This window comes from Lutjanus erythropterus, chromosome 1 (genome assembly GCF_056507025.1).
Source record: "Lutjanus erythropterus isolate fLutEry1 chromosome 1, fLutEry1.hap2, whole genome shotgun sequence".
Taxonomy (NCBI): Eukaryota; Metazoa; Chordata; class Actinopteri; order Lutjaniformes; family Lutjanidae; genus Lutjanus; species Lutjanus erythropterus.
In genome coordinates, this window is record NC_139317.1 from 5,569,663 (window position 1) to 5,594,252 (window position 24,590).

At 38.2% G+C, this 24,590-nt stretch overlaps 1 protein-coding gene across 1 annotated transcript; it reads left to right on the forward strand.

The window, feature by feature from the left end:
- The first annotated feature begins 3,912 nt into the window (after positions 1–3,912).
- LOC146332565 (photoreceptor-specific nuclear receptor-like) lies at positions 3,913–20,524 on the forward strand. The gene is made up of 9 exons (XM_084730530.1): positions 3,913–4,006; positions 12,907–13,668; positions 15,606–15,756; positions 16,459–16,562; positions 17,031–17,330; positions 18,434–18,612; positions 18,793–19,033; positions 19,379–19,484; positions 19,953–20,524. Exons 2-9 carry the CDS (start codon positions 13,575–13,577, stop codon positions 20,083–20,085), a joined length of 1,308 nt encoding a protein of 435 aa, XP_084586656.1. The 5' UTR covers positions 3,913–4,006; positions 12,907–13,574; the 3' UTR covers positions 20,086–20,524.
- The last annotated feature ends 4,066 nt before the right edge of the window (positions 20,525–24,590 follow it).

Here is a 24,590-nt window from a genome sequence, read left to right on the forward strand (position 1 = left end):
AAAGAAAAACAAGAAATTCATGAGGCAGGCATGACCGAGGATTTTGACATGAGTTTACTGTAGGGCTCCAACTAATGATTATTTTTATAGTCGATCAATTGATAAGTTGTTTTCTTGATGAATTGCTTAATAGTTGCTTTGTTTTAAAAAGTCAGAAAATGGTGAAAAGTCTAAGCAAATAAGTAATTGATTATCCAAATAGTTGGCAATTAATTTAATAATCAATTCATAATCAATTAATTGATTAATTGTTGCAGCTCTAGTTTATTATAACTGGCAACAGTAAGTAGAATTTGATTTTATTTTTTTTTTTGGTTATTGTGGAGGAAACACTACCACCTGTGTCCACATGGGGCTCCAAAATAAAAAAAAAAGAACGTTCCTTGTAGGAGCTTTAAAAATAAAGCATTTTTTAAAAAGTCATTATCAATTTATTGGATAGTTGCTTTTCAGATCAGTTGAGTGGCTTTTGAGTCAGAAATAATGACACATGAAAATCATAAATCATGTTACAAATGCCTAAACTGATCAAATAAAATTGGTTATTTTGCCAGTTTTGTATTTTAGTTTAGTTCAATTTAACAGTTTAATTTAGTTTCAGTCTACAGTGGGACTGAACAATTTTGAAAAAATGTCTACTTTCCATTATTTTGACTAAAGGGAGGATCTGACAGGAATGAGGGAATGATTTTTGATTTTTTGAATCGTTGTTCTCAATTTCATTGAAAAACATGATTATGCTGTGATTTTTGTTCCAACCTGTACCAAACAAACACGTCTATAAATGATGTGTATATCAGAACATCTCTGCAGCACAAAAATATTTAATTTAAAATATTAAATAATATTCTAAAATATTAATTTATATGATTTAATTTTGATACTCATTTCACCTTGAGCAACTACTGTGTCTCTTGTGACTGGAAAAATGCAGTTGGCCATATTGCAATTTTAATTAAGATTTTAATTGTCGGCAACTAATTTTCTTTCAATCAGCTAATTGATTAATAGACTGATGTTGCAGCTCTAAATTTGCCTGATTTCCTAAAAAATATCCCTGATGGTCCATGAGGCTATGAAACGCAGGAGAAAACTGCTTTTCACGTGTCTGACATTTCAGGATAATTTCAGTTTTTAACAGAGTTATTGTATCAAGTGACATTTGGAAAGTACAACACTCCTCACAGTTCATCCGTCTGTCGAAACAAAGCAGTGACACTGTCCTGGAGCTTCCAGAAATATAACAATGGTCGTTTCAGTTACCTCATTTGCTGTAATCTTCTTGCTTCCTCTGTGTTTCCACGGGGGCCCTAATCTCATCTAAAGTCATCTCAACTAATCCGCAGCAGAAGCAGCGGTCGAGGTAAATTAGGTCTCCGACTCAAAGACAGACGCTTCTGTGATCAGTTTGTTTTCCTCAACTAATGCAGAAATGAAAATGAGACAGGTGAGAAGTGGACGTGGAGTTGAAAATGAAGGTGTTGTACTTTGAAGACAGCACCAAGCTCCAAGTTTTAAAATCATCAGCTCTCTTTTTTTCAGTAGTTTTGTGCAGGATAAAAACTTAAAAATCTTGAAATATTAAAAATGTTATTGATACCATATCTGTTATCAGAGGTAAATTGAGACAAATGTAACTAAATTTCCTTTTTTGGGTTAAATAATACCCATTAAAAGAGTCTGTTACACTGTGCTAAATAGGTAATTAAGGATTAATACTTGGTAAATTATAGAATACCTGGAATTTTTAATCCTACTCTTTGACTACAGTTGACATTCAAAAGGATTATTAAAATCTTCTTAAGTTAATTCATCGTTGAACTGTTGCTACTGTGAGCTTAAATATCCACTTAATCATAAATATTACCTCATAAACCCACAGAAAGTCAGCTTTATTTTTATTCATTCATATTCCAAAATACTGACTTAGTATTGCAAAATAACAAGAAACTTTCTCAAAATAATGACTTAATTTTCAAAGTACTGATTTATTTATGTAAGGGATAATGTACAGTGAACAGTTCAGTGAGGATGACACCTCCACTGACACCACTCTGGTTTATTTCACAGTAATGATCCACTTGCTGTACATTTTCCTGCATATTACACAGCTATTTACTTAAAAAGAAATCAATAATTTGACACAGGATATTAATTTAAAAATGATTTTATTGATCCTCCAGAATCTATGGCTATTTGTCCATAGCAACAGTCTGTTACACAGAAATAACAGACCTTAGAATCTATTAATTTAATTTATATTAACACTGATTTTATCTTTTGGTTTATTCGTGTGCATTTTGGAAGGAACTGATAAACAGTGTCGTCCTGTTGAAAGGATAACTACTACAATCTTTCCTTTGACCTAACCAAAGGGTCAAAAAGTGGACTGATTGATTTGCAGCCAGCAAAAAGTACAAGTATTCATCAATGTGTCATCAGTTAGAGGAAACATGATGAATTTAGCTCTTCATTCAGACCAAAAACACACAAAAAGTTGCTTTTAATGCTTAAACAACCAAACCTTTATCATAGCAGAAAACCAAGTCACAATAGATTTATTTTAAACTTTAAGTTTAAGTGAACCTCTTAATAAAGGAAACACTGCAATTAACAACCACAGATAACACTGAAAGTTTGTATCAGTCCTGCTGTACCATATGTGGAATCCATTGTGTGATTTTGCACAGTCTAATAAAATGTTTTGAATATTAACTCATGTACAGTTTTTGTAAACCAGCTTAATGAGGACATGATTTCAAAGACCTGCACTGTGATTTTTTTTAATGCAAACAGTGTTAAAACAAAAAAACAAAAGAAAACAATGCCGCCAGCAGCAGCAGCCACAGCAGCAGTTGGCTGCTAAGTGTCTGTGGATCTCCTAAACAAACCGTGGGGCCCTGAGCTGCATCAAGAGGCTCAGCCGAGGACCAATCTGACATTTATCTCTCCGGGCCGTTCTGCTGATGGCAGCACGACGTCGCTTTAGGAAGCAGCTGTTTACTGTCAGAGATCTAGGTCAGGACAGAGAGAGCTGGACACACGGCCGGCCGCACTCCTGCCAACAGTTTACACACAGGCTGCAGGGCCTCCAGCGCAGCTGTAAGGGCCCCTGAATGAGACAAGAGGAGGCCCCGAGCTGGACAGGGGCTCTGGACCATGCATGGGATCATTCAGTACATGGCTGAAATTAAAAATGAGTGAAAATATGAATTACCTCTGGTGGGGTTAATAAAATTGTTTGTATTTTATTGTACAGAGAGGACACACCGGTGACATAAAACAAACTATTAAAACATGAAACAATCAAACTATAGAAACTTTAAGCATAAAAAAGGGAGAAAATTAATAAATATTAAATAAAATTTGTGTTTCCATTAATACCAGAAAGCAACTATGATCTGTACCACTGTGTTTGGACATGATGACTGTTTTCTGGAAGAATATGCCGGTATGTTTGAAGTATGTTTTCATCAGTGTATAATCACCTAAAATTTAGAATGATTTTGTTTTTGTCACCTTAGAATAACCTGTTTATATCTCCATCATCACAGGTTCTCCTACAGGCTTGGTGAGGATGAGGGGAGCTGGTTGTAATCTACAAGCTCACCACTAGATGCCACTAAATCCTAGACATCGGTCCTTTGATGCCAGTCAACGTGCCAAACTGAGATGATGAACTTTTTAAACTTTTTACTTGATAAACATTTAGGACAGCAAGGCAAGTACAGCCTCACAAGCACGACTGTAGATTCTGTTATTTTCTCTCAGAGGTTAGGACTGAAAATAAATAGATTTTTCTGATAAAACATGCCAGCAGGCAAAGAAAGAAATTAGAAGATATGGCAGTAAAGAGATCCCTGAATGGACTGAGTAGATTTTATATCAGTCTTCTTGTCTGTGTTGACAGACCACCGCGAGTTCGTCTCGACATCCACAGAGATGAGTGATGCTGAAGATGAAGATCTGCCACCAGAGCCTTCCACCTGACACACCTGACACACAGGTAAGAGGCTCAGCAGCCACAGTCAGATCCCAGAGGCAGCTTTATCACACTGTTATATAACAAACACACTCACACACACACTGATGCAGGCTGATGTGAGGACGCACACACACACACACTGCCGTCGTCAGCACTGGTCAGATCAGATTTAACAGCCCCCCCACCCTCATCTCCACCCTCCTCCTTGAGTTTCCTTCATGATCCCCCTGTGTGTGTGTGTGTGTGTGTGTGTGTGTGTGTGTGTGTGTGTGTGTGTGTGTGTGTGTGTTCTTTTATCCTCTTTCATATGTGTGGCCTGCTCAGGCTGCTGAGGTTACTGAGTGTGTTAGGGCAGTGATGTAATCAGGTGTGTTGTACAAACATGGCCGACACGTTCAGATCAAATCACTTTTTATGGCTGGTCTCTCGTCTGACAATGGAACCAAAGATTCATTTAATTAATTCATGCAACCTGTTCAACTATAAAGTCGGTAAATCAATTAACAAATCAATCTTATAAAACTATTAACTGGGTTGAAAAACATTTCATATTTCTTAAGCTTCATAAATAATTTAAAAAAGATTTTGGAGATACATGGTTTTCATATGACAGTGATATTATAATATTAAACATAAGAGGAAAATGATGACTACGAAAAAAAAAGATCAATCATGATATTTATAGATAAATAGATAAAATAATAGTCAAATGAAACTATTTTATTGAAAAATTTAAAAATATTTTCAAAAAGTTATTTCATTCTCATTTCAAATAATTATGGATCTTCTTCTCTGCAGGAGTACAAATTAAAAAAAAGTTTTCACTACCCATTCATAAATAATCTATCAATACTTGTGATTACTCAATTTATGGTAAATAAAAAAAAAAAAAAAATTACACTTTACAAACAAATGACAAATATTTGGATTTCTTATGTATGAAACTCCAATAAGTCCATAACTGATACAGATATAAAAAGCAGACTGATCTGCATTAATTTTGAGTTAATCAGTTAACTGTTTTAGCATAAAACACTCACCCATGTTGTTTGTTGGCCAGATATATTAAAAATAAAAAATACTAATAATAATGATAAAAGTAATTTGGGGACTAGATGAGACTTGGTTCAAGCATCAGTTTAACAGATTTTGTTGTGTCTAAAATCTGTAGAAATAGATATTATTTACATGTTGTGCACTCGTGTGAGAAAAACAACAAAAAAAAAGTCAGAAAATTAAACCTTAAACATATTGAAATAAATTACAGTCAATTATAGCTGCATAGCTAAGTTACAGCTAGCAGGCTAAACTTAGCTTAGGTTTCAGTTAGCTAGTTGGATGCTACTGCCTGAAAGCCGTCATTATTGCTCTGTACCGTTATGCCATTTATTGTTGGCTAAAATAACAGTGTTTGGTAATAAATAATTTAGTTACATGCATCACATTAGCAGATGAAGTAATTTGGCAAACAGCAAGTTGGCCAATTCACAAACCAGATCAGCACTGGGAGTTTGGATGAATTAGCTGATTTTTGTATTATTTAGCAAGAAGTTCATCTGTGTTATCCAGCAAGCTCATGTTAGCTAAAAACACAATTTCACAATATATTTCACATGCTTTGCAGTTATGTTAGCTTTTACTTTGGACTTTGTGTTGGACTCTGTGTTTTGGTGGGAGCTGATCAGTTAGCAGACTCCATTCCTAAGCTAACGTTAGTTAGCGTTGCAGGATGTTGGTGCTGGGAACAGAGGAGACACAAGGCACTCTGTAGTGTGCATAAACATCCTTTGGGTATTCCCAGGAAAAAAAAAACATACAAACAAAAGAAAAAAAAAAAAAAAAACGTCCTGAGTCCTTTGCAAAGAAATCTGTCCACAGACTGTTACAGGCAACGAGAAAGTCAGGGAAGGCCTCATTTTTCGAGTTATGTTAAAACATTGGGAATATAATGCAATAAATACATGTAAATAATTTCTCATTCAGACATATTTCACCTTCAACGGAAGGTAAAGAGGGTGCAGCTTTGTCAGCCTGTTGTTGTGTCGGCGAGTTAGACGCGTTTATGAAGACTCATACCAGGAGACTCATAGCAGAGACTCATGTCGTTACATAACACGGCTCCTCTAATCATTCTTTGAATCCTAATATAAGGCTGCTCCCATGCTAATCTATTTGTCTTGGCATAATCTATGGCCTGCTCGTGTAAGCAAGTCTTCACCTAAAACTTGATGGTGTCACAGTGTACCGCAGCTTATCATCGTTATGTAAAGTGTCATCATGCTGCGATTGGCCCGCTGGTCATCTCATCGACAGATTCATCTTCTAAACATAGAGAGCAGATCTGATCTGCAGCTCAGCACGGTCACACTCCCACAGCAGGTGTCACTTTAATACTACACCGGCCTTATTAATGCAGGGAACGCATGCAGATTGGTTGTTATTTATCCCTGATTTATTTCAAAATTTGATGATTTTGAGTTTGATTTCTTCTGATAAACTGAAGAAAACGGATGAAGTGTTCCTTTACTGGCTGAGAAAAATCTCCTACTTCTTAAAGCTAAATAAACTATTCAAACATTTGGATTTGCTGGAAAATGCATCACGACAAAACTTTGCTGTTTTTCCAACAGCAATGAAAAATGTACTTTTTAGAGATTTGTACTTCTTAAAGGACAGCCACGGTACAAACAGATCATGGTCTTTTTTTTTTTTTTTTTTTTTTAAATATAATTATAACTCATATTAATAATTAAGGGTTTACAAACCCTAACCCTGACCCCTTTTGCATGCCTCACATTATTTGAGTGGATAATACACGTGATTTCAATAAATAATAAAGCAATAATGCTATCACTCATGAGGTCTTTTTGCTCATAAGATATTAAAAGGCACCACCAGCACATTATAAGTAAATTAAAGCTGCATAATACATGAAGAAGAGATGAGTCTGACACTAGCTGGTTTTAGTCTGAATCATAAACTGGTTTCTAGGTCTTTGAAAAGAAGAAAATTTCTCAGGTGTCTGAGGCTGGTCTGATACTGATACCAGTAATAGAAATACCTCCAACACAGACTAAAATGCTGGATTAGGTCTGTGCACCGATCTGATGTCGCATAATTTATTGGCCAAGAAACAGAATGCTGCTATTTCCCAGCAGTGTCTTGTGCACCAGTTGTTGTTTTTTTAATCTGAACCAGGCCATACAACTGTGATAACAATCATATGACATCTATACAAAGTCTGTAGTATAAAACTCTTAAGAAATAATGGTGCACTAAATATTTTATGCATGTTGCAATGTTTTAAGACGCTTTTTGCAGAGGCAAGAGAAAATTGCAAAAAACGTGCAGAGAGCATTGATAAATGTCAATAACAGTGACTTCATAATTATGTTGACATTATCCTGTATGACTACGAGACCTTCATGTGAACAAAAGTAAGAAAAATTTAAGATATGCAGTATATGAAAATGTTCTTGCATGAGGCCTTATGAGTTTGTTCGTTGAGACATGTACATGTATGACGTTTGCATGGAGGATTGCGATGATTGGTGGAACTCGCAGGAAGCTATGATCATTGGTGTAGAGTGACTGGTTGAATTTGCATTAATTGTTGCATCATCACAACTTCCTGAAGAGACTGAGACACATACATATATACTACATGTTAGTAATAATGAAGTTTCTGCAAAATCACTTGAATGAGTTTATGTCAGCCACCTTTATGTGAAGATATTAAAGAGGACGTGACGCAACATTATTAACTGAGCACCAGGAACTCTGAAACATTCTGTGTCAAGAAAAAAGACAGCAGGAAGTCAGAAACAGTAAAACAATCACCTCATGTATTGATCTGAATTTTATTGACAGTGAGCTGACAAATCTGCTGACATGTTTCTGCACGATGCTTTCTTTAGAGCGAGTATGACAGCAGTGATTTCTCATTTAAAAAAGCATATCATGTAAACACCAATTAACAGAAACAAAAGAAATTCCACCTGTGCGCCTGTGACGAGATCCCCTTTCCCCCAGAAATGATAAAAAAGACAAAGAGTTGAAATATTTGTATGGATTATTGTCTTTGATTCCCATGTACTTTGTGTCATTTGCATCAGTTGTGATGGTGACAGAGAGGGAGGCGAGCTTCCACAACAGCCAAGTCTGGATCAAATCTGGGACACTGAGGAAACCTTCACCTCCAACACATCCACTGTTTTTATTCTTGGTTTTTTTTTTAGTACACTGGAGGGCTGTAACGATGAACAGCAGCAAGACATTCACTGTTTATCTACAGCAGATGAATGATGGAGAGGGCAATTTGTTTTGGACACGGCGTGTTGCTTCACATATAAAAGAAAGTCTCAAAAACATGAGAAGTTTTTGACACAATGCTGGACAGTCGATTCACATGAATGCATCTTAAACATGTGAGACATTTGACACAACACAACAGTTTAGACAAAATCTCTAAGAGTTAAAGTGCAAAAGTACTTCTGTATTCTGTCAAATGATGTCAAAGCGCTTTCGGAGAATCTGTTTTCGTCAGCAATTAGCTCTTCTTCTCTTGTCCGATATGCAAACTTTTCCACCTCAGCCAGCTATAACAAGTTCTTGGACACACAAATTAAAATGTGCATGAAATTAGGTGGATAAAAATGTACCAACATGCTTCCTGACTCTTTTTTTTAGAAACATAAATGACTCCATGTCCACATCAGTAATGGGGTGAATCCACGCAGAAAGCCTGCTGGACACTGATCTCTGAACACTAATTAACTGTTAAATCTTACAAAAGGTCAACAGTGTGTCGATCAGGGGTGAAGAGAGTAGCCACCATATGGCTAAAGATGCCTACAAGGAGTGTGTCTTCACTGCTCTTTTAATCTTTTGAGCTAATTGTGTTTCTTCCCCCCTTCGTCTTCTGGTGACGGCGGCTGGTGCCCAGGCAGACAAAATGTGGTCAAACTCTAATCTACTTAACCGCTTTCCACTTTGTTTTTCCAATTATGCTCGGGCCTTGTTATTGTGGAGCTGCAACTCGCTGACATGGACGTTAATTTTGCTCCCCAAGCAAATTTTCTACTTAAAGAGTTTAGCAGCGATGAAACGGTGCTGTCATTGAGGACAACTGTTTTAAGTTATTTGTTTTCCAATACACAGATGAATACAGAATAACAAATTGTTCAACAGAAATCAGTCAACTCTGTGTTAAATCTGCATAAATTGTTATTTTTAATTTGAATAATGCATCAAATGATTGTGTTGATTAGCCAGGATTTAGCCAGGTTTTAGGCGTAATGAGGTTATGAGTTCAATTTCAAAAATAAATAAAATCAATCAATATTTAATTTAATTTAGATTCTTAATGTTTAATTACAGTGCCACGAAATGGAGAGCAGAGTGCTTATGCTCTTCCTGTTAAACAGGCTGCTCAGGAGAGAATTGATGATTGATTATTGACAGACCGATGTTCACAATTGTCAATAGCACTCCATCCCGCCATGAGGTGATCTATGAATGTATTGCTAGGATGGACAGTGGTCCTACTGACTAACAGGCGGGGCGGCTGCACAGTTAACTGAACTAAAAGCAGTACTTTAGCAGAAAGTAAAGCTATCTTTCCATCAGAGGGGAAAACAGAAAATATTTTCTCTGAAAAAACATGATCCCGTTTTACCCAAAATCAGTGAATAAAGTCATAAAGTTGTGCTTTTGTGCAGAGAGGCCTGCTACCAAGAAACAGTGTAGTTCGCTCCGATGCACAGAAGTGTTCTCCTCCCATGCTCTGCTGCACCATAAGCAAGACAGTATTTCATTGGATGCAAACTTTTTAATACCATTAAAACTACGAGAGACTATTCTGGGTTTTTTCAGCATTCAGTTGTACTTAAAAACACTCAAGGATTTGGCTCTTCTTTCCAGCTAAAACTATAATCCCAGTTAACATCACAGTTAACATGAATGATGGATGCACTTTACTAACCAAGCTTCGAGTTGTTAAAGTCCTGTGTTTGACCCAAGCATCCACCCAGTCATCCTCCTCACATGGACTGTATCACTCTTTGTATTAACTCTGAAACCATGATGTTTTTCTGTACCTAACCAAGTAGTTTTTGTGCCTTAACCTAACACAGCTGTGAGTCCTCTGCTACACATTCCTCACTCATCCCTCTCATCCAAATATGGTCACTTCTGGTTCCAAAAAAACAAATACTGCAAGGGCCAAAATACCAAACTCGACGTTCTGAAACAGTGTTCCACAAACCATGTAACATGAAAGTGGCTACATCCATCTCTTTTATACAGACTAATCCACAGAATAATTACAGAATAATGAATTGTACAGATCCCATCAGCTCTACAGAGCTTTTTTGACTCTTTTAGCTCATTGTTTTGGTATTCTGATGCTCAACAGGCAGCTGCCCAAAGTTAGTCTCTACCTGGTGAAAAAGTGCAACATTTAGGGGCTGTGGGACATTTTTCTCAGGAATGGTGGAGTCAGAAACCTAAAAGGAGAGTGAATATAGATCAGAAACACGACTGCAAATGAACGTTAATGTTGCTGTGTGTCTGCTGGATGCAGCGTTACAGAGTGATATAATATGGTCAGATGTTCTTGTGTGAAAACTTAATTAATGCAGCTTTAACATGCTCATATGTCCAATCTAAGGTCAGAGTCATGGGCGCAGTTATTAACACGCATTAGAGGCACAGAACAAACAGCAAACAGAAAAACAAACAACAAAGAGTCAGTGCAGATGCCAGCAGCGCACAGATGTCAGAAACACGGCAGCTCGCGTCCTCCTCAGATTAAGATCATTCACTTGAACCACTCAACTGTGTGAAGAAACAAACAATGAAAATGAGCAGAGAGTCGAGTGAATGTTATCAGACCGTCAGAGGATGATCATTCTGTCATTATTAACAGAAGTGCTGTTTGACACCTGCTCTCAGTTTCTGTTTTGAACAGGGTTCGTACGAGTGCTGCAAATCCTTGAAAACACGTTTGACAAGAGCTTGGATTTTGCATAAAGTAACAAATAGCTCCAAATAGTTTGCTTTTTAGATAAAGAAGTAAAAGTCAGATATTGGCTCAGGCAGGTCCCAGCTCCAGACAGGGGACACATTTTGAAACATGAAAATTTGTTTTTCTTTAATTTTTCCTTCTGTGGATAATTATTTTTGTTGGCTTACGTCACAAAAACATCTGAATTAATGCGGTGAAGAAGTGAAATAATCATTTTGAGTGTATGTGTGGGTGCCTGGTTATGTTTTAAAATTGGGGAGCAAACTTGGAAAGATACATGGTGGTCCTACCCCAGAAAAAAAAAAGTAATTTAAAACAAATTTCCTGCATTTCTGCGCACCTAATCTGCTGCATTAAGTTAAGACTTGCCCCCATGTATGAAATTAATGCTGCTTTTTTGGATGCCCCTATAATAGCTAAAACATAATAAAGTGTCCTAGGGTGGCCCTAACTTGATAAAGGTCCTTTTAGGGTGCCTTTCCAGTGGAGAAAGCATGATGCAGTACCTTATAGCCTCCCAGCGTGTTAGTTAAATTAGTTGGCCTTTGTGGTTAAGTAATTAATAGTTCCTTGTGTGTTTTTTTATGGCAGCATGATGACGCAGTGGTTAGCACTGTCGCCTCACAGCAAGAAGGTTATGATCTCCTCGGCCAGGTGGGCGGCTGGGGAGTTTGTTGCTTTTGTGTGCAGAGTTTGCATGTTCTCGTGTCTGCGTGGGTTCTCTCTAAATGTTTCACCATAAATGCATCATAACGTACAGCCGCTGGTACCCTTTTTATTTTATTTTTTTCACCCCTGACCCTCAGACAGCCTGAGTCCGTCACTGCATCAATCTGTTGCACTTTGACAGTGAAATTAAAAACCTACCTATGAAGAACTCTGTAACTTGTGATCAGTTTTCTAGTAAGCTGTTTAATCATGAACACACTGAATATGAAAGGTGATAACAGCAAGACGTCACTCCCACCAGCATGGTAAATGAGACCAGGTCTGGATGTATGAGGGTACAAAACATGCATTAGTTTGCATTATTTTAGAGCTGTTAAACCACAACTTTGCTCCGTCCAACTGAATCATGGGGATGCATTTGCTCCACTTGCTTCATTGCTTTATGTATAAACATATGTAATTTACCACACCTGAAATGTGCTGGAAAAGCTTGAAAATTGTTGAAAAGGGCTTGAAATTTGACTTTGGAAAACAGTAACTCTGTTTTTACAGGGATTCTCTGTGATTTTTCTCCAGTTTGATTTTCACAATCACACAAAAGATTATTTTAACGCCTTAATTATCTTTGTTTTGAAGCCTTTCTTGTGGTCTTAATCATGGCAGTAATGTTTGATGCTTTTCATTTTGCTCCAAATTGCCTGACATTTTGGTAAACAGCAAGTCAGTTTCATCTAAATTCGATTACACGGCTGCATGTTTCATATTCTCTCCCTCAGCTCTTGGCAGCTCTGGTCCGTGGCAGCTAAAATCTGCTGCTGCCTATGTAAATGCCACATGTACGACGATGATTCTGGCTTCTTAATAATAAATGTGAGAGCTGCATGAATGAGCTAAATTAGTGAAAACATCAGCCATTCAAAACTCTATTATTCCCTCTGTGACCTTTTTCTCCTCCTGGCAGCCAGAGGGAAGCGGATGATCTCTAGTTTGTCAAAAAAAAAAAAGAAAAAAAAAAGAGCGAAATGGGAGTTAATAGGCAGCTCCTCAGCAAACACTGGGGGTCATTATGGATGGGAGGCAATCACACAGATCAAATATACAGCACGGGGGAAATGGAGCTGGAATTTGGAGGCAAAAAAGTGGAGGGAAAGGAGGGGAAATACAAATCGAAGAGGCTGGTAAATATAATAATGTGCGCCTCATGTAATCATCCCTTTAAATGCAGATACCGAAGAGGAGTGTTGACTGATGGATGCCCTCGTGGACAGAGGAGACACAAGGAGACGGAGCTGGATGGGAACTGGTCTAAAGTTACAACTCTTCTACTAACCAGAGAGTTTTAGGAGTCGTTGCTGTGTTGTTTTCCTGTTTTTCTCTGCAGATATGATGAAGATCTGAGCACCAATGTTCCTTCAATGTGACTGATTGATCCAGTAGATGAACAGTAAAGATTAAGAGGATGACAAATAAGCATGCTGCTTACACAGCGCGTGGGGCTAATCCTCCACCCCTCCACCCCCCACGGGCTCCCTTTTGAGGAGCTGCCACCGAGGAGGAGCACCCACACTCAGTGACAGACCCCGACGGCCGCAGGGAGGACACGACACAGCCTGTTTGACGAGCAACAAGTGGGAGCTCGAGCTCATGGCAGGACCCCAGCCCATCTGCATCACCACACCGTAGAGGCTCTGCAGGGGACACGACCCGCCATCTGCCCACTGGGAACCACCGGAGGCCTCACAGATACACATTTCTGCCCCCTCACAATTTTTGCTGCAACAAACTCAAAAGGAACTTGAACTTTTTTGATCCTGGACATTGTATCTTGAGAAGCGGAGTAACAGTTTGCAAAAAAAAAGTTTCTTATCTCTGTTTTCAATCATAAAAAAGAAAATGATGGAGGATCACCTGACAAAGATCCCCATGATGTCGTCCGCCTCACCCACTGAGTCTTCTGGGAGCGGCGGGACTGATGACAGCAGAGGAGGTAAGAATTTCACACATCCAACACGAGCAACAGGTCAGGGTTCAATGTGTTTTTTTTTCACTTTCCTGGGTCAGAAATCTACTTGCCCTAAGTTAATTTTTTACTTGCCCCTGTGCAAATTGTTTCATACATTAGAAGTTATCATATAACAACAAAAACTAAAGTTGATTGTTATGTTTAATGTTAGGTTGCAATGTCTGTAAAGTGTCAGAAAACAGTGAAAAACTGCCCCTCAGTGTTCGGTTTCAAAAAGTCTAAGGTGATGTCTTTAAATGTCTCATTTTGTCAGTCCAAAACCCAGAGACACATTACAGACACATTATACAGTGTAATGCGATGATAAATGGAGAAAAGTGTGAAATCACCATATTTGAGATGCTGAAAACAGTTTTTTTTTGCTACTTTTGCATGACAAATTACTTTAATCATCAATCAGTTATCTAAAGTTTAATTGTTTTATTCACTTTTTTCATTCGAGTTGCCAGATTTACTTGCCCAACATGGCATTTTACTTGCCCCAGGCAATCCTGCCAGCGGGTTGGACCAAAGCGAAATCAGAGGAAATGAGCCTGGGCTGACATTTTCACAGGCAAAGTCACAATCAATAGTATGTTAGCCTGTAAAAAAAAGTTTTTTGATTAGATAAGTTTATTTTTGATGTTAGATTTTGTGGTTATCATGGTGGAAACATTATCAATTTTGTCCACAGGGGCCTCCAAAATCAACAAAATAGGAAAGTTCTTTGTGGTATCTTTAAGTTTTCTATACGTTTTTTGTAAACCGTATAATACAACATATTGACAAAGCAAACATAAGAAAACCAGATCCTGGCATTAGACAGTCTAACAGAAGAAAAAGAAAGAACAAAAATTAAGAAACAAAGAAAAAGGAATAAAAATGTCTACATACTGGCATCCTTTCTTTAAACAGGCAGAAATATTTTTTAACACTGTCTCTCATGTTTCTTTCTTTATGTATTTAAAGAAATCAGATCAGACTTCATTAAACTTCCCTCAAGGTAATTATTATTCCTTGCGATTAAAAGTATAATCCGTAGGATATGTCCGAGCTCTTCATAAACACACCATAAACTATTCAAAAGTGGCAATGTCCATCATTAATTTTAACCATTCATCAAAAACAGGCTTTTTCTCACTCATTCAGTGGTGAAGAATAATCCAGGACGCACCAATAAAGTCTGCAAATGCAAGTCTAAACTTTTGTTTTGGCCCGTCTCCTGATCACATCAATGTTTCTCTCCGAATTTCACTACTTGTTTCCAGACAGGAGAGACAAATGAGCAACCCCGAAGTAAATGGAGAAATGTACCTACTTCCTTTTACATGCATCATTGTGATATTTAAATTATAAGTTTCTGTTTCTCTCAGGTTTGTTGTCCCAAGTGACCAAACTATTTTTTGCCTTCTATGTGTTTAAATATTTAACTCAAAAACATCTGTTTAATTTAACTAAAGTTTCTTTAACGCCACACAAGCATGAAGTAAACCCGAAAGATCATGAATATGCACATAAATCCATTTTTTTGATCGCTCCAAGCTGACGCAAATGCATTTCTTTAATACAAATACGCTTGATTAAAGTAAAACAAGGCCAAAATAAATATTCATCATGCAACTGTGAGCAATGCTATCTGAATTTATGTATATTTAATGGGTTTATTTGGATTAATGTCAGTATCCCTGCATCGTTTGTATTAGTTGTTAATCTGCCTCCAGCCATTTATTGTTTTACTTTCATAATCATGCACTAAATGAGATTTTCAGAGCCAAACGGCTGGTGCAATATTGACAGTCAGACTGCAGAGCTGCATGCAGACTGAGCTGACGGTGCAGATGGCAGGCACATGTGTGAAACAATACCGGACTACATGAATGGCACTAACCGACCTGCCCTGTGTGACCGTGTTTGACTCACAGCCAAGAGCCCGGCCCCGGGGAAAGCTCTGAGCCCGGCCCTCGTCTGCAAAGTGTGCGGAGACACCAGCAGCGGGAAACACTACGGCATCTACGCCTGCAACGGCTGCAGCGGCTTCTTCAAACGCAGCGTGAGGAGGAGGCTCATCTACAGGCAAGAGAAAGCTGCTGGAGTTTGTCTTTTTACCACTTCAGATACCAATGTCCCCATCCCATTAAAGCCAGTTAGTATAAGAGGTGCATCATGGGAAATTTAGGCAAATTCAAAAAGAAAGCTGATGTAAAGATGATATAATTTTCAGCACTTTATCCAAAACATTCTGACAGCTGTTAAAGTTTGTTATGGCCAACAAAGACCATTACATTCTGTGTAAGATTGTACAAGAAATGATGGTTTTCTGCAGTGCCAATGTTGGTTTTTAAAGACTAAACGGCAACAGTCATGAACTGAAGGAGAATATTTTGTTAGGTGGAAACATTTCAGAAGTAATTACATTTCATTAATTTCATTTCTTTTTTAGAAACATCTTGACTTTTGCGATTTAAAACTGGAGTTATTGGAAATGTTTGAATCACGCGAGTCCTACACAGCCACCTCTGGGATCCACAGTTCTACAAATGGTTTAATATTAATAATGTCAGCGTAGCCTAAACTTTATCTGCAGTTGTGTTGAAATAAGGACCTCAGACAGAGGGAATAAACATGCTGTGCAGCGTTTGAATGTGGATTTTAAATCTGAATGTCAACTTTATGGACAAAGCTTTGAATTATTTTGTGCAGCCCTACATAATCTACAGTATTTCTGTTATTTTTTGAGGGGACAGTCCCTTTAATGTTTTGGCTGTGTGTTAACAGGTGCCAGGCTGGTACAGGCATGTGTCCGGTGGACAAAGCTCATCGTAACCAGTGCCAGGCATGTCGGCTGAAGAAGTGCCTGCAGGCGGGCATGAATAAGGACGGTAAGTGTGTGGAAACATATTGATCTTAACGAACAGGAATCACTGCTGGAGACGAAACAACTCAACAGGATGTAAAGTAGTCAGGACTGGATGATGTGGACGTTGGTGCTTTCACAAAATATTAAAACAATGAGATTCCTGATGAATAATCATCAATAATGTGGAAATAATGATTAAGTGGCAAAAGGCAAATAACAAAACAGCTAGAACAGTGTGGTAAGTTCATAAAATTACATAAATTTACTGTAATGCAGCCTTTAAAACCAGGAAAATAAAACATATTAATGGTATAACAATATCAGTGATAATGGTATAATATATTTACAGGTTTAACTCCAATGTATTGACCAGCCCTACATCAGATAATGTTTCAGAACTTCACTGCCACTTTCAGAGATTCAAATGTGACACTCAAAATAAAATAAATAAGCTCAGAATTTAAACTCTTCGTCCTCTTCCTCTGTGCAGCCGTGCAGAACGAGCGGCAGCCCCGCAGCACAGCTCAGGTCCGTCTGGACTCCATCGACGTGGACCCTGAGAAGGAGCACCTGGCCACCACACGGGAGCCCACCTCCTCTTCCTCCTCCTCTTCTTCCTCTTCTTCCTCCTCCTCCAGCGGCTCGGTCATCACGTGGCCCCACATCACCTCTTCCATGGCCATCACCTCCTCTGTCGCCCCCCAGCGCTGCATCAGCCCCCAGAACAACCACCGCTTCATGGCCAGCCTCATGACGGCCGAGACCTGCGCCAAGCTGGAGCCCGAGGACGGTGAGGAGGGGGTCCCTTTAACTGTACTTTTCTGTCATTTTTCAATTAAAGCACTTCAAGAGAGAATTCAATAATTTGTGGTAGAAACTAGAAATATTGATGCATGTTGGGATCAATAAAAAAAGGGACAGAAGGCTTTTTTTTTGGAGGTGAGGGTTTAATTCCATTTACTGGTAGGGCGTGAGAGATGCTACTTTCAGGAAGGAAGCATGAAGCGTAAGGAGTTTAAAATGTCTGCTGAAAGAATTTGAAGAAGTTAATACCCACAGGACATTTAGTTAGTAAGTGGATTTCACCATGAGTCACGGATTTTATGGAAGGAATAATGAAATAAACCCAGACAGGCTGATGAATCATCCTGGAAGGGTTTATCTTGCAATAATGACCTGCTCGCTGTGCATTTTTACACTTATTACACCGTTACTAACCAAAAAAGTCAATACTTTGATAGAAAATATTAATTTGAAAATAATTTTATTACTCCTCCAGAGTCTATGATCAGAACTGTGTCATAGCAATAGTCTGTTCTTCATAGCAATGGTCTGTTATACAGAAATAACAGACCTTAGCATGCTGTAACTGACTAATCAGAATAAAGTATTTAAGAAAGCCACATAATAATGTGTTTTTGTGCCATTTAGCATGTAATATACAGCACGTAGCCAGCCAGTATTAGCATGTGAATATGCTCACAGATTGCATGCTAACAAGCTAAGCTAACAACGTTAAAATGTTAACATACACGTTACGTCAAGTTCTGCATGAGTATCATATTAGAACAAGGCCAAATTTATAACCCAAACAAAGACTTGAGGCTGTATTTGTGCTTTTTCTTAATCCATTTCTGACCTTTACCTCAGCAGGCTAATCATTGGTGACACTATCTTTTCCCATTTGACATTGATTGGTTATCAGCTTTCAATATGACATGCATGAACACACGAGTGGCACAGTCAGAGATAGAAATAGAGAAATTTCTTTTAAATTTTTAAATGACTAAACCTGGATCAAACCCAAACCTGACGCCGGTAGCAGTACATAAACTGAACTAAAGTGGGTTCAACATTCACATCAGTCCTGACCTCGGTCTTTATCTGTTTCAGTTGACGAGAACATTGACGTGACCAGTAACGAGCCGGAGCGAGCGTCCTCAGAGTACCACATGGCTCTGTACCCGTCCAGCTCTGAGAACGTGTACGAGACCTCGGCGAGGCTGCTCTTCATGTCAGTGAAGTGGGCAAAGAACCTGCCGGTGTTCTCCAACCTGCCCTTCAGAGACCAGGTGAGACAGACTCTATATTCTCATACATATACAGTATGTATTATTTTAATGACTACACTGGAGCGCAGGTCACATTTTCACTTTGCAGATTTTATTTTAAGCTTTTATTTGGATTTTGCAAGTAAAAGTAAGACATGATTAAGTGTCTCTGCTTACCAGCTTTTGTTCTCATCCCACCAGGTGATCCTGCTGGAGGAGGCGTGGAGCGAGCTCTTCCTGCTCTGTGCCATCCAGTGGTCTCTGCCTCTGGACAGCTGCCCGCTGCTCTCTCTGCCCGACCTCTGCCCCGGCATGCAGGGAAAGACCAGCTACACCAGCCTGGACCTGCGCCTCCTGCAGGAGGTCTTCAGCCGCTTCAAGGCCCTTGCCGTCGATCCCACGGAGTTCGCCTGCCTCAAGGCCATCGTGCTCTTCAAACCGGGTAAGCCAATGATTCAATGATACTTTAAATACTTTGAGAAATTTGGTTACTGCAGAAAAAGCCACAAGAGTCTGGAGACAAAAATGAAAAATTAGTATTAGAGTAGTGAAGCCTGCTCATTTGAATAAAAGATGTGTCTTTCCTCGCACCTCTCGCAGATTTTTATGTTGAAAAATGATATGAGACTTGAGATATTTGATTCATAATTTGCCCAGATTTGTTGTAATCTGTTTCTCGTCAGCTGTCACTATGAATGAGTATAATTATGCAAAAAGAGCAGCTAATATTACATAATTATTTGTTTGAATTTGTGTGACTGACGTCAGTGTTTCGTCTCCTCCACAGAAACTCGAGGTTTGAAGGATCCAGAACAGGTGGAGAACCTGCAGGATCAGTCCCAAGTGATGCTGGGACAACACATCCGCTCACACTACCCCAGTCAACCAGCCAGGTACGTCAAAATAATTTAATACACATATTTTAGATTCAAATGCACTCACAGACAGGCCACCACAAGTCCAGTTTATTTTCTGACAGTATTTATAAAAGTAAATTATGTATTTTCTCTACGGTCCACTGGTTTAAATACAAAGTCCCTGAAAAGCCCCCAAAAGAAATGAAAAAAAAAACAATGTCATGCACAGTACATTAAATTAAACAGGTCGTACCAGCACAAGTCAAGGATTTTGTAAAACAGCATCATATTTTTTTCAGGGCAGTTTGTAAAACAGCTTTAAAGGTATTTGAAGAAAGGGGGATATTCTAAGGTATTTTGCAGCTTGTTTCTTGCTCAGGTTGGAAAAAACACAGCTGTACCAATCACCTGGTCAGTAGATCTAGTTCTTATTGTTGGTAATATAGGATAAAAGTTTATCTATCAGTGTCTTGGCAATAAATAGCAATTTTTATATATTTTCAGGTTTGGAAAGCTGCTTCTTCTTCTTCCCTCTCTGCGGTTTGTGAACTCGGAGCGGATAGAGCTGCTGTTCTTCCACAGGACCATCGGAAACACTCCCATGGAGAAACTGTTGTGTGACATGTTCAAAAACTAAAAGCACCAACCAGAAACAAACCCATGCAGTCTTCAGCGCTCTCCGAGGGGTGTGGGAGGGGAGGGGAGGGGAGGGGGGTGATATTCGACAGATATTTTTGCTTTGTATTTCTGTAAACATATCAAGAGATTCTGCGTGCTGTTATTTTTGTAAAGGCCACTTTATTATTTGTTTGTTGTTTCCACGTCAGGTCATTCTGAAAATAAAAATGCTTCCTATCATCATGCTTGCTGTCTATTTGTATCATATTTAGACTTTGATTTATGTCTGACTCACGACCACACTTCATCCTCTAGAGTTTCGCTCTGTGTTTTTTGTGACGATGCAGATCTTTATTTGTTTGGTGATAGATGGACTGTAAATCCCTGCTGTCATTAATGTGACTGTTATATTCATGTTGTCATGCCTTCATAAAGTAAAAACAAAAATGCTTGGAAAAGGTTTCAGATTCTGTTTTTATGAGAGTGTCACATTTCACAAGACATCAGAGGTTTTCATCGTGATCCCTGCTCAGGATCAGTGAAGGAAAGTGAAAAATTTTATATAAGTTCTGAAAAGGATTTAGCATGAAAGACTAATCTAAATGTGTGTGATCTGGTTAAAAGGATAGTCCAAGTATTTTAATGTTTTTCCCACTTTCCCACAGTCAGAAACCAATAAATACCTTTGGACAGACCTTTTTTTTATGTATTTTGTGAAATCTGAAGGTGTGTAAAACAGCAATATTTGTTTATCTCGACTCAGTTATTGAGATAATCATCAGCATAAAGTAACTGAATGAAACTAAGCTAGTAAACTAAGAGGTGGAGGTGAAGAAACGCCTTTTTCCGAGCTGCGTCTGAGGTGAGGTCAACAGTTTCAGGCTTTGAAAACCTCTGCAACAGACGGTCACATAGCCATATTAAGAGGGTTCTTACAATTTTTAATGTTTGTACAGAAAGTACAAAAATATGCAATAGGGTATAAAAATACAACAAACAATAGAAATACAAGAGAAGCCCATAGTAGTTAAAGTTACAGAAAATTCAAAAGCAAACAATATGAAGTATGAAAATACAGAAATAGAAAAATACAATATAAGACATGTAATTAAAGTAATGAGCTGCTAAAGCGTTCAGCAGAAAAAGATGTGGAGTAATGATGATGTTTGGTTAGTGGTTAACATCATCATCACCTCCATCTTTTCATATCTGCTTCACTGCAGCTTATTTATAAATTAAGAATAGAAGTTTTTAGCCATTACTGGTTAAGTAAGAAGTGTAAAATGGTCTGACTCAAGGCTTGTCTGACAACATGTGGGAGGTTTTTCCAGGTCTGTGCTGCTTCAGGGGTTAGAAAGTCTAGAAAAGTTTGGTTTAGATATCTTGAAACAGCTTGAAAAAAGGCAAATAGTTCCTTGTGCATGATTTAAAGATACAAGTTAATTTAAATTAGCTGTGCTGTATGTCAGCTACATGTAGATGAGTTTACTGACTCCTGGACCTTGTGTGATGCAGAGAATCAATCAAACAGCGCCCTCTTCTGCCTGCTTTAACACACAAAACCCTCGAATCACACACATCCACACACACTCTCAGCATAATCTCAAAACAATGTCTGAAACATAAACTGCAGATGGCAGCTGAGTGCCTTCACCGTGAGTTACAGATGCACTTAGAAACAATATCTCCGGTTAGTAGAGCTTCTCCTTATGTTTGTATATTCCAATTACTGAGTGGAAGAAAACATATTGAGTTAAGGGCCTGTTAAAGTCTAAAGTTCTCAGATCCAAACAGGAGTTCTGTCTCTGGGTAACAATCCTGCCTGGAGAGGCTCTGTGGTCGTCTTGTTAAGACGTACAGTGAAAAACAACACTGCTGCTGCTGTTCTGTGTTACCACGGACAGTCATGAATTCAAAATAATAAGAAGTTCACGAATTATTCAGCAGCCCATTCTTGCCCTTTATGCTACATCACCTGATGTGGACGGGTTTACACTGAAGTTGAAATCCTGGTGCGTCTTATACAGATACTAATCGGTAATCTGAGATTTTATTTGGGTCGCCAAATAAATAAAAGTCCATGGAAGAAATGTAAGATTTATGCACGCAGTACACCTTTTATAAAGCATTTAAAATGTGTGTATTATTTTACTGATGTGAGGAAATAAAAACCATGAGATGTCCTGTTAACTCAGCCTAATGTATCCATGTTTTCATAAAGATTAAGTCTGCAAATAGCAATTATTTCCACTGCCGATTAATCTGCCAATTATTTTCCCGATTCATTGCTAAGTTGTTAGGTTTATAAAATGGTGAAAAATGTTGATCAGTATTTCCCAAAGTCCAAAGATGCTGAGTATTTACATTTATGAAGCTGATATCAAAGAATCTGGACTTTTTTCTTTACAAAAATTATTCAAATCGATTATCAGTATAGTTGGCGATTAATTTAATAATCAGTTTCTTACAGAATAATCACTGCAGCTGTAGTTGAGATAATATGAAGCCTCGAACACTTTACAGCAGGAAGTATTTGCTCTTCTTCCAGAGCAAATGAAGCTGCTCTTTCTGCTGATGAAAGTGATCTCCACTTCTCCAACTCTTCATGGTCACTGTCTCATTTGTTTATGTTAAATATACCAAATATTAATATGCCACTTATATTTAGAGTAAAAGTGCTAAAGTATACTCTGACACTCCCACACATCCTTAGACACCTGGTATATTGACAGCATTACTGTATTCTGGAAGAAAAGTGTGTGAAATCCTCATCACTTTGAAAGCAGATGTTTGTATCTGAAGCGAGTGGAGGAGGTGTACCTGAACTAAATGTCGGTCTGATAAGAGACGTCACTCAGTATTACTTTACCATCCGGTTCAAATGCAAGAAAAACATCAGAGGAGCAAAGCTGCACACATCAAACACTTCTGTTAGTTTTATGAGCCAGTGCTGCAAAAAAAACAAAAAAAAAAAACTGATGAAAAGTTAAAAAAAAACATAAAAGATGCTTCTGAACAAGAAAAGGATTTTCACAGCTTTGCTTTTAATGCAGCAGTCTATTATTTTAAGACTTTAATTCAGGAGTTTGGTGAGGCGAGAGTCGCATCCAGCACACGTCATGGCCTCTGTGTGTCGAAATAGCAGCAGCTGAGCGTTGCGGGTCCCGTGTGAGGCCCTCGGACGCCCACACGGTCAGAAAATCCTGGGATCAGATCAGCTGGCCCTCTGTGGCCTCTGTCATATGAGTGAGCTCACATGTCCAGATTAAGAAACTTTGAACTGCGTCTGATTTCAGAGCAAAGTGTGCTGCAAAAGAGGTGTGCACTGGTTAAAAATGTACCTTTAAATAATCTTTATGATGCACAAAATGAACAGTGGATCACCGAGATCATCTTTATGCCTCAAGTTGAAGGTCTGTGTTCGTCTCATGATCAGTAAAACTTCTGCAGCACTGGATGCTCTCACTACCATTTCCTTCCTTTATCCTCTTTATGTCATAAAAATAAAACACTAGTTTGGAGTGATCCTGAACTCTAAAGTCTTTACCTCACGTGTCAAACGATCAACGTTCTCATTTTGGCCTTTTCCTGAGCTCTTTTCACACAAAGGTTTCCTCTGTTTGAATGAGAGATTTTCATCTTATTATAAGATTAGACTCTTGAGTAACAGGCAGAGGGAGGCAGACACATTGCAGCGCAAAACTGACGTTACCAAATCTCAAGGAGAAATCACACACAGTGCTTTTATTTCATGAAGAACACAAGACTTAATAACATTAAGACATTTAATGAGACGTTAAAATGTATCAAATATATAATTGACATAATAATTACACATAATTGCAATGGTGTATTGTTTTTACTTTCACTTTATTTATATTTATAATTTAACCTTTATTTAGAGGTAATCTCATTGTGACACAGGGCCTCATTATCTACAGAGGTCGATATCTCCAAAACTCTGCAACTCACACCAAAAAAAATCTAGATGGATAAACAGTACCACAGGCTGGGAGGAAAAATATGTAGTTTTGATTTTTGGATGAACTGTTCCTTTAAAGGGGCTGCAAGAAACTTTCATATTGTGTTGATTTTGGAGGCCCTTGTGAACAAAAGTTTTTTTTCCAACCCAAGAACCACAAAATATAACATTAAATATAAAATGAACCAAAGAAAATATCTGCTCCTGCTTCTTTTTAACTGGCTAACATACTACTCACTCTAACTTCCGGTCTGTGTGCATCGTTTTATCTGATTTCAAGGAGAATCCGACCCGATGGCAGGCATCAAGAAAAACTTCTCACTGCGTAGGTCAAATAGAGGCATCAGTATTAAATTGACAGTTTCATAACCAGTTAAGGAGAATATTTAAGCAACTGTTAAATTTAACCACTGTATAAATAAGAATTGAATCGTATCTTGAATAAATTATCAACATAAATATGACTTGAAGCAGCAGCAGAGGTCACTTGAGGTCAGTTTCTTCTTCTCTTTATTCACAGTGATGTTGAACCTCTCTCTCCC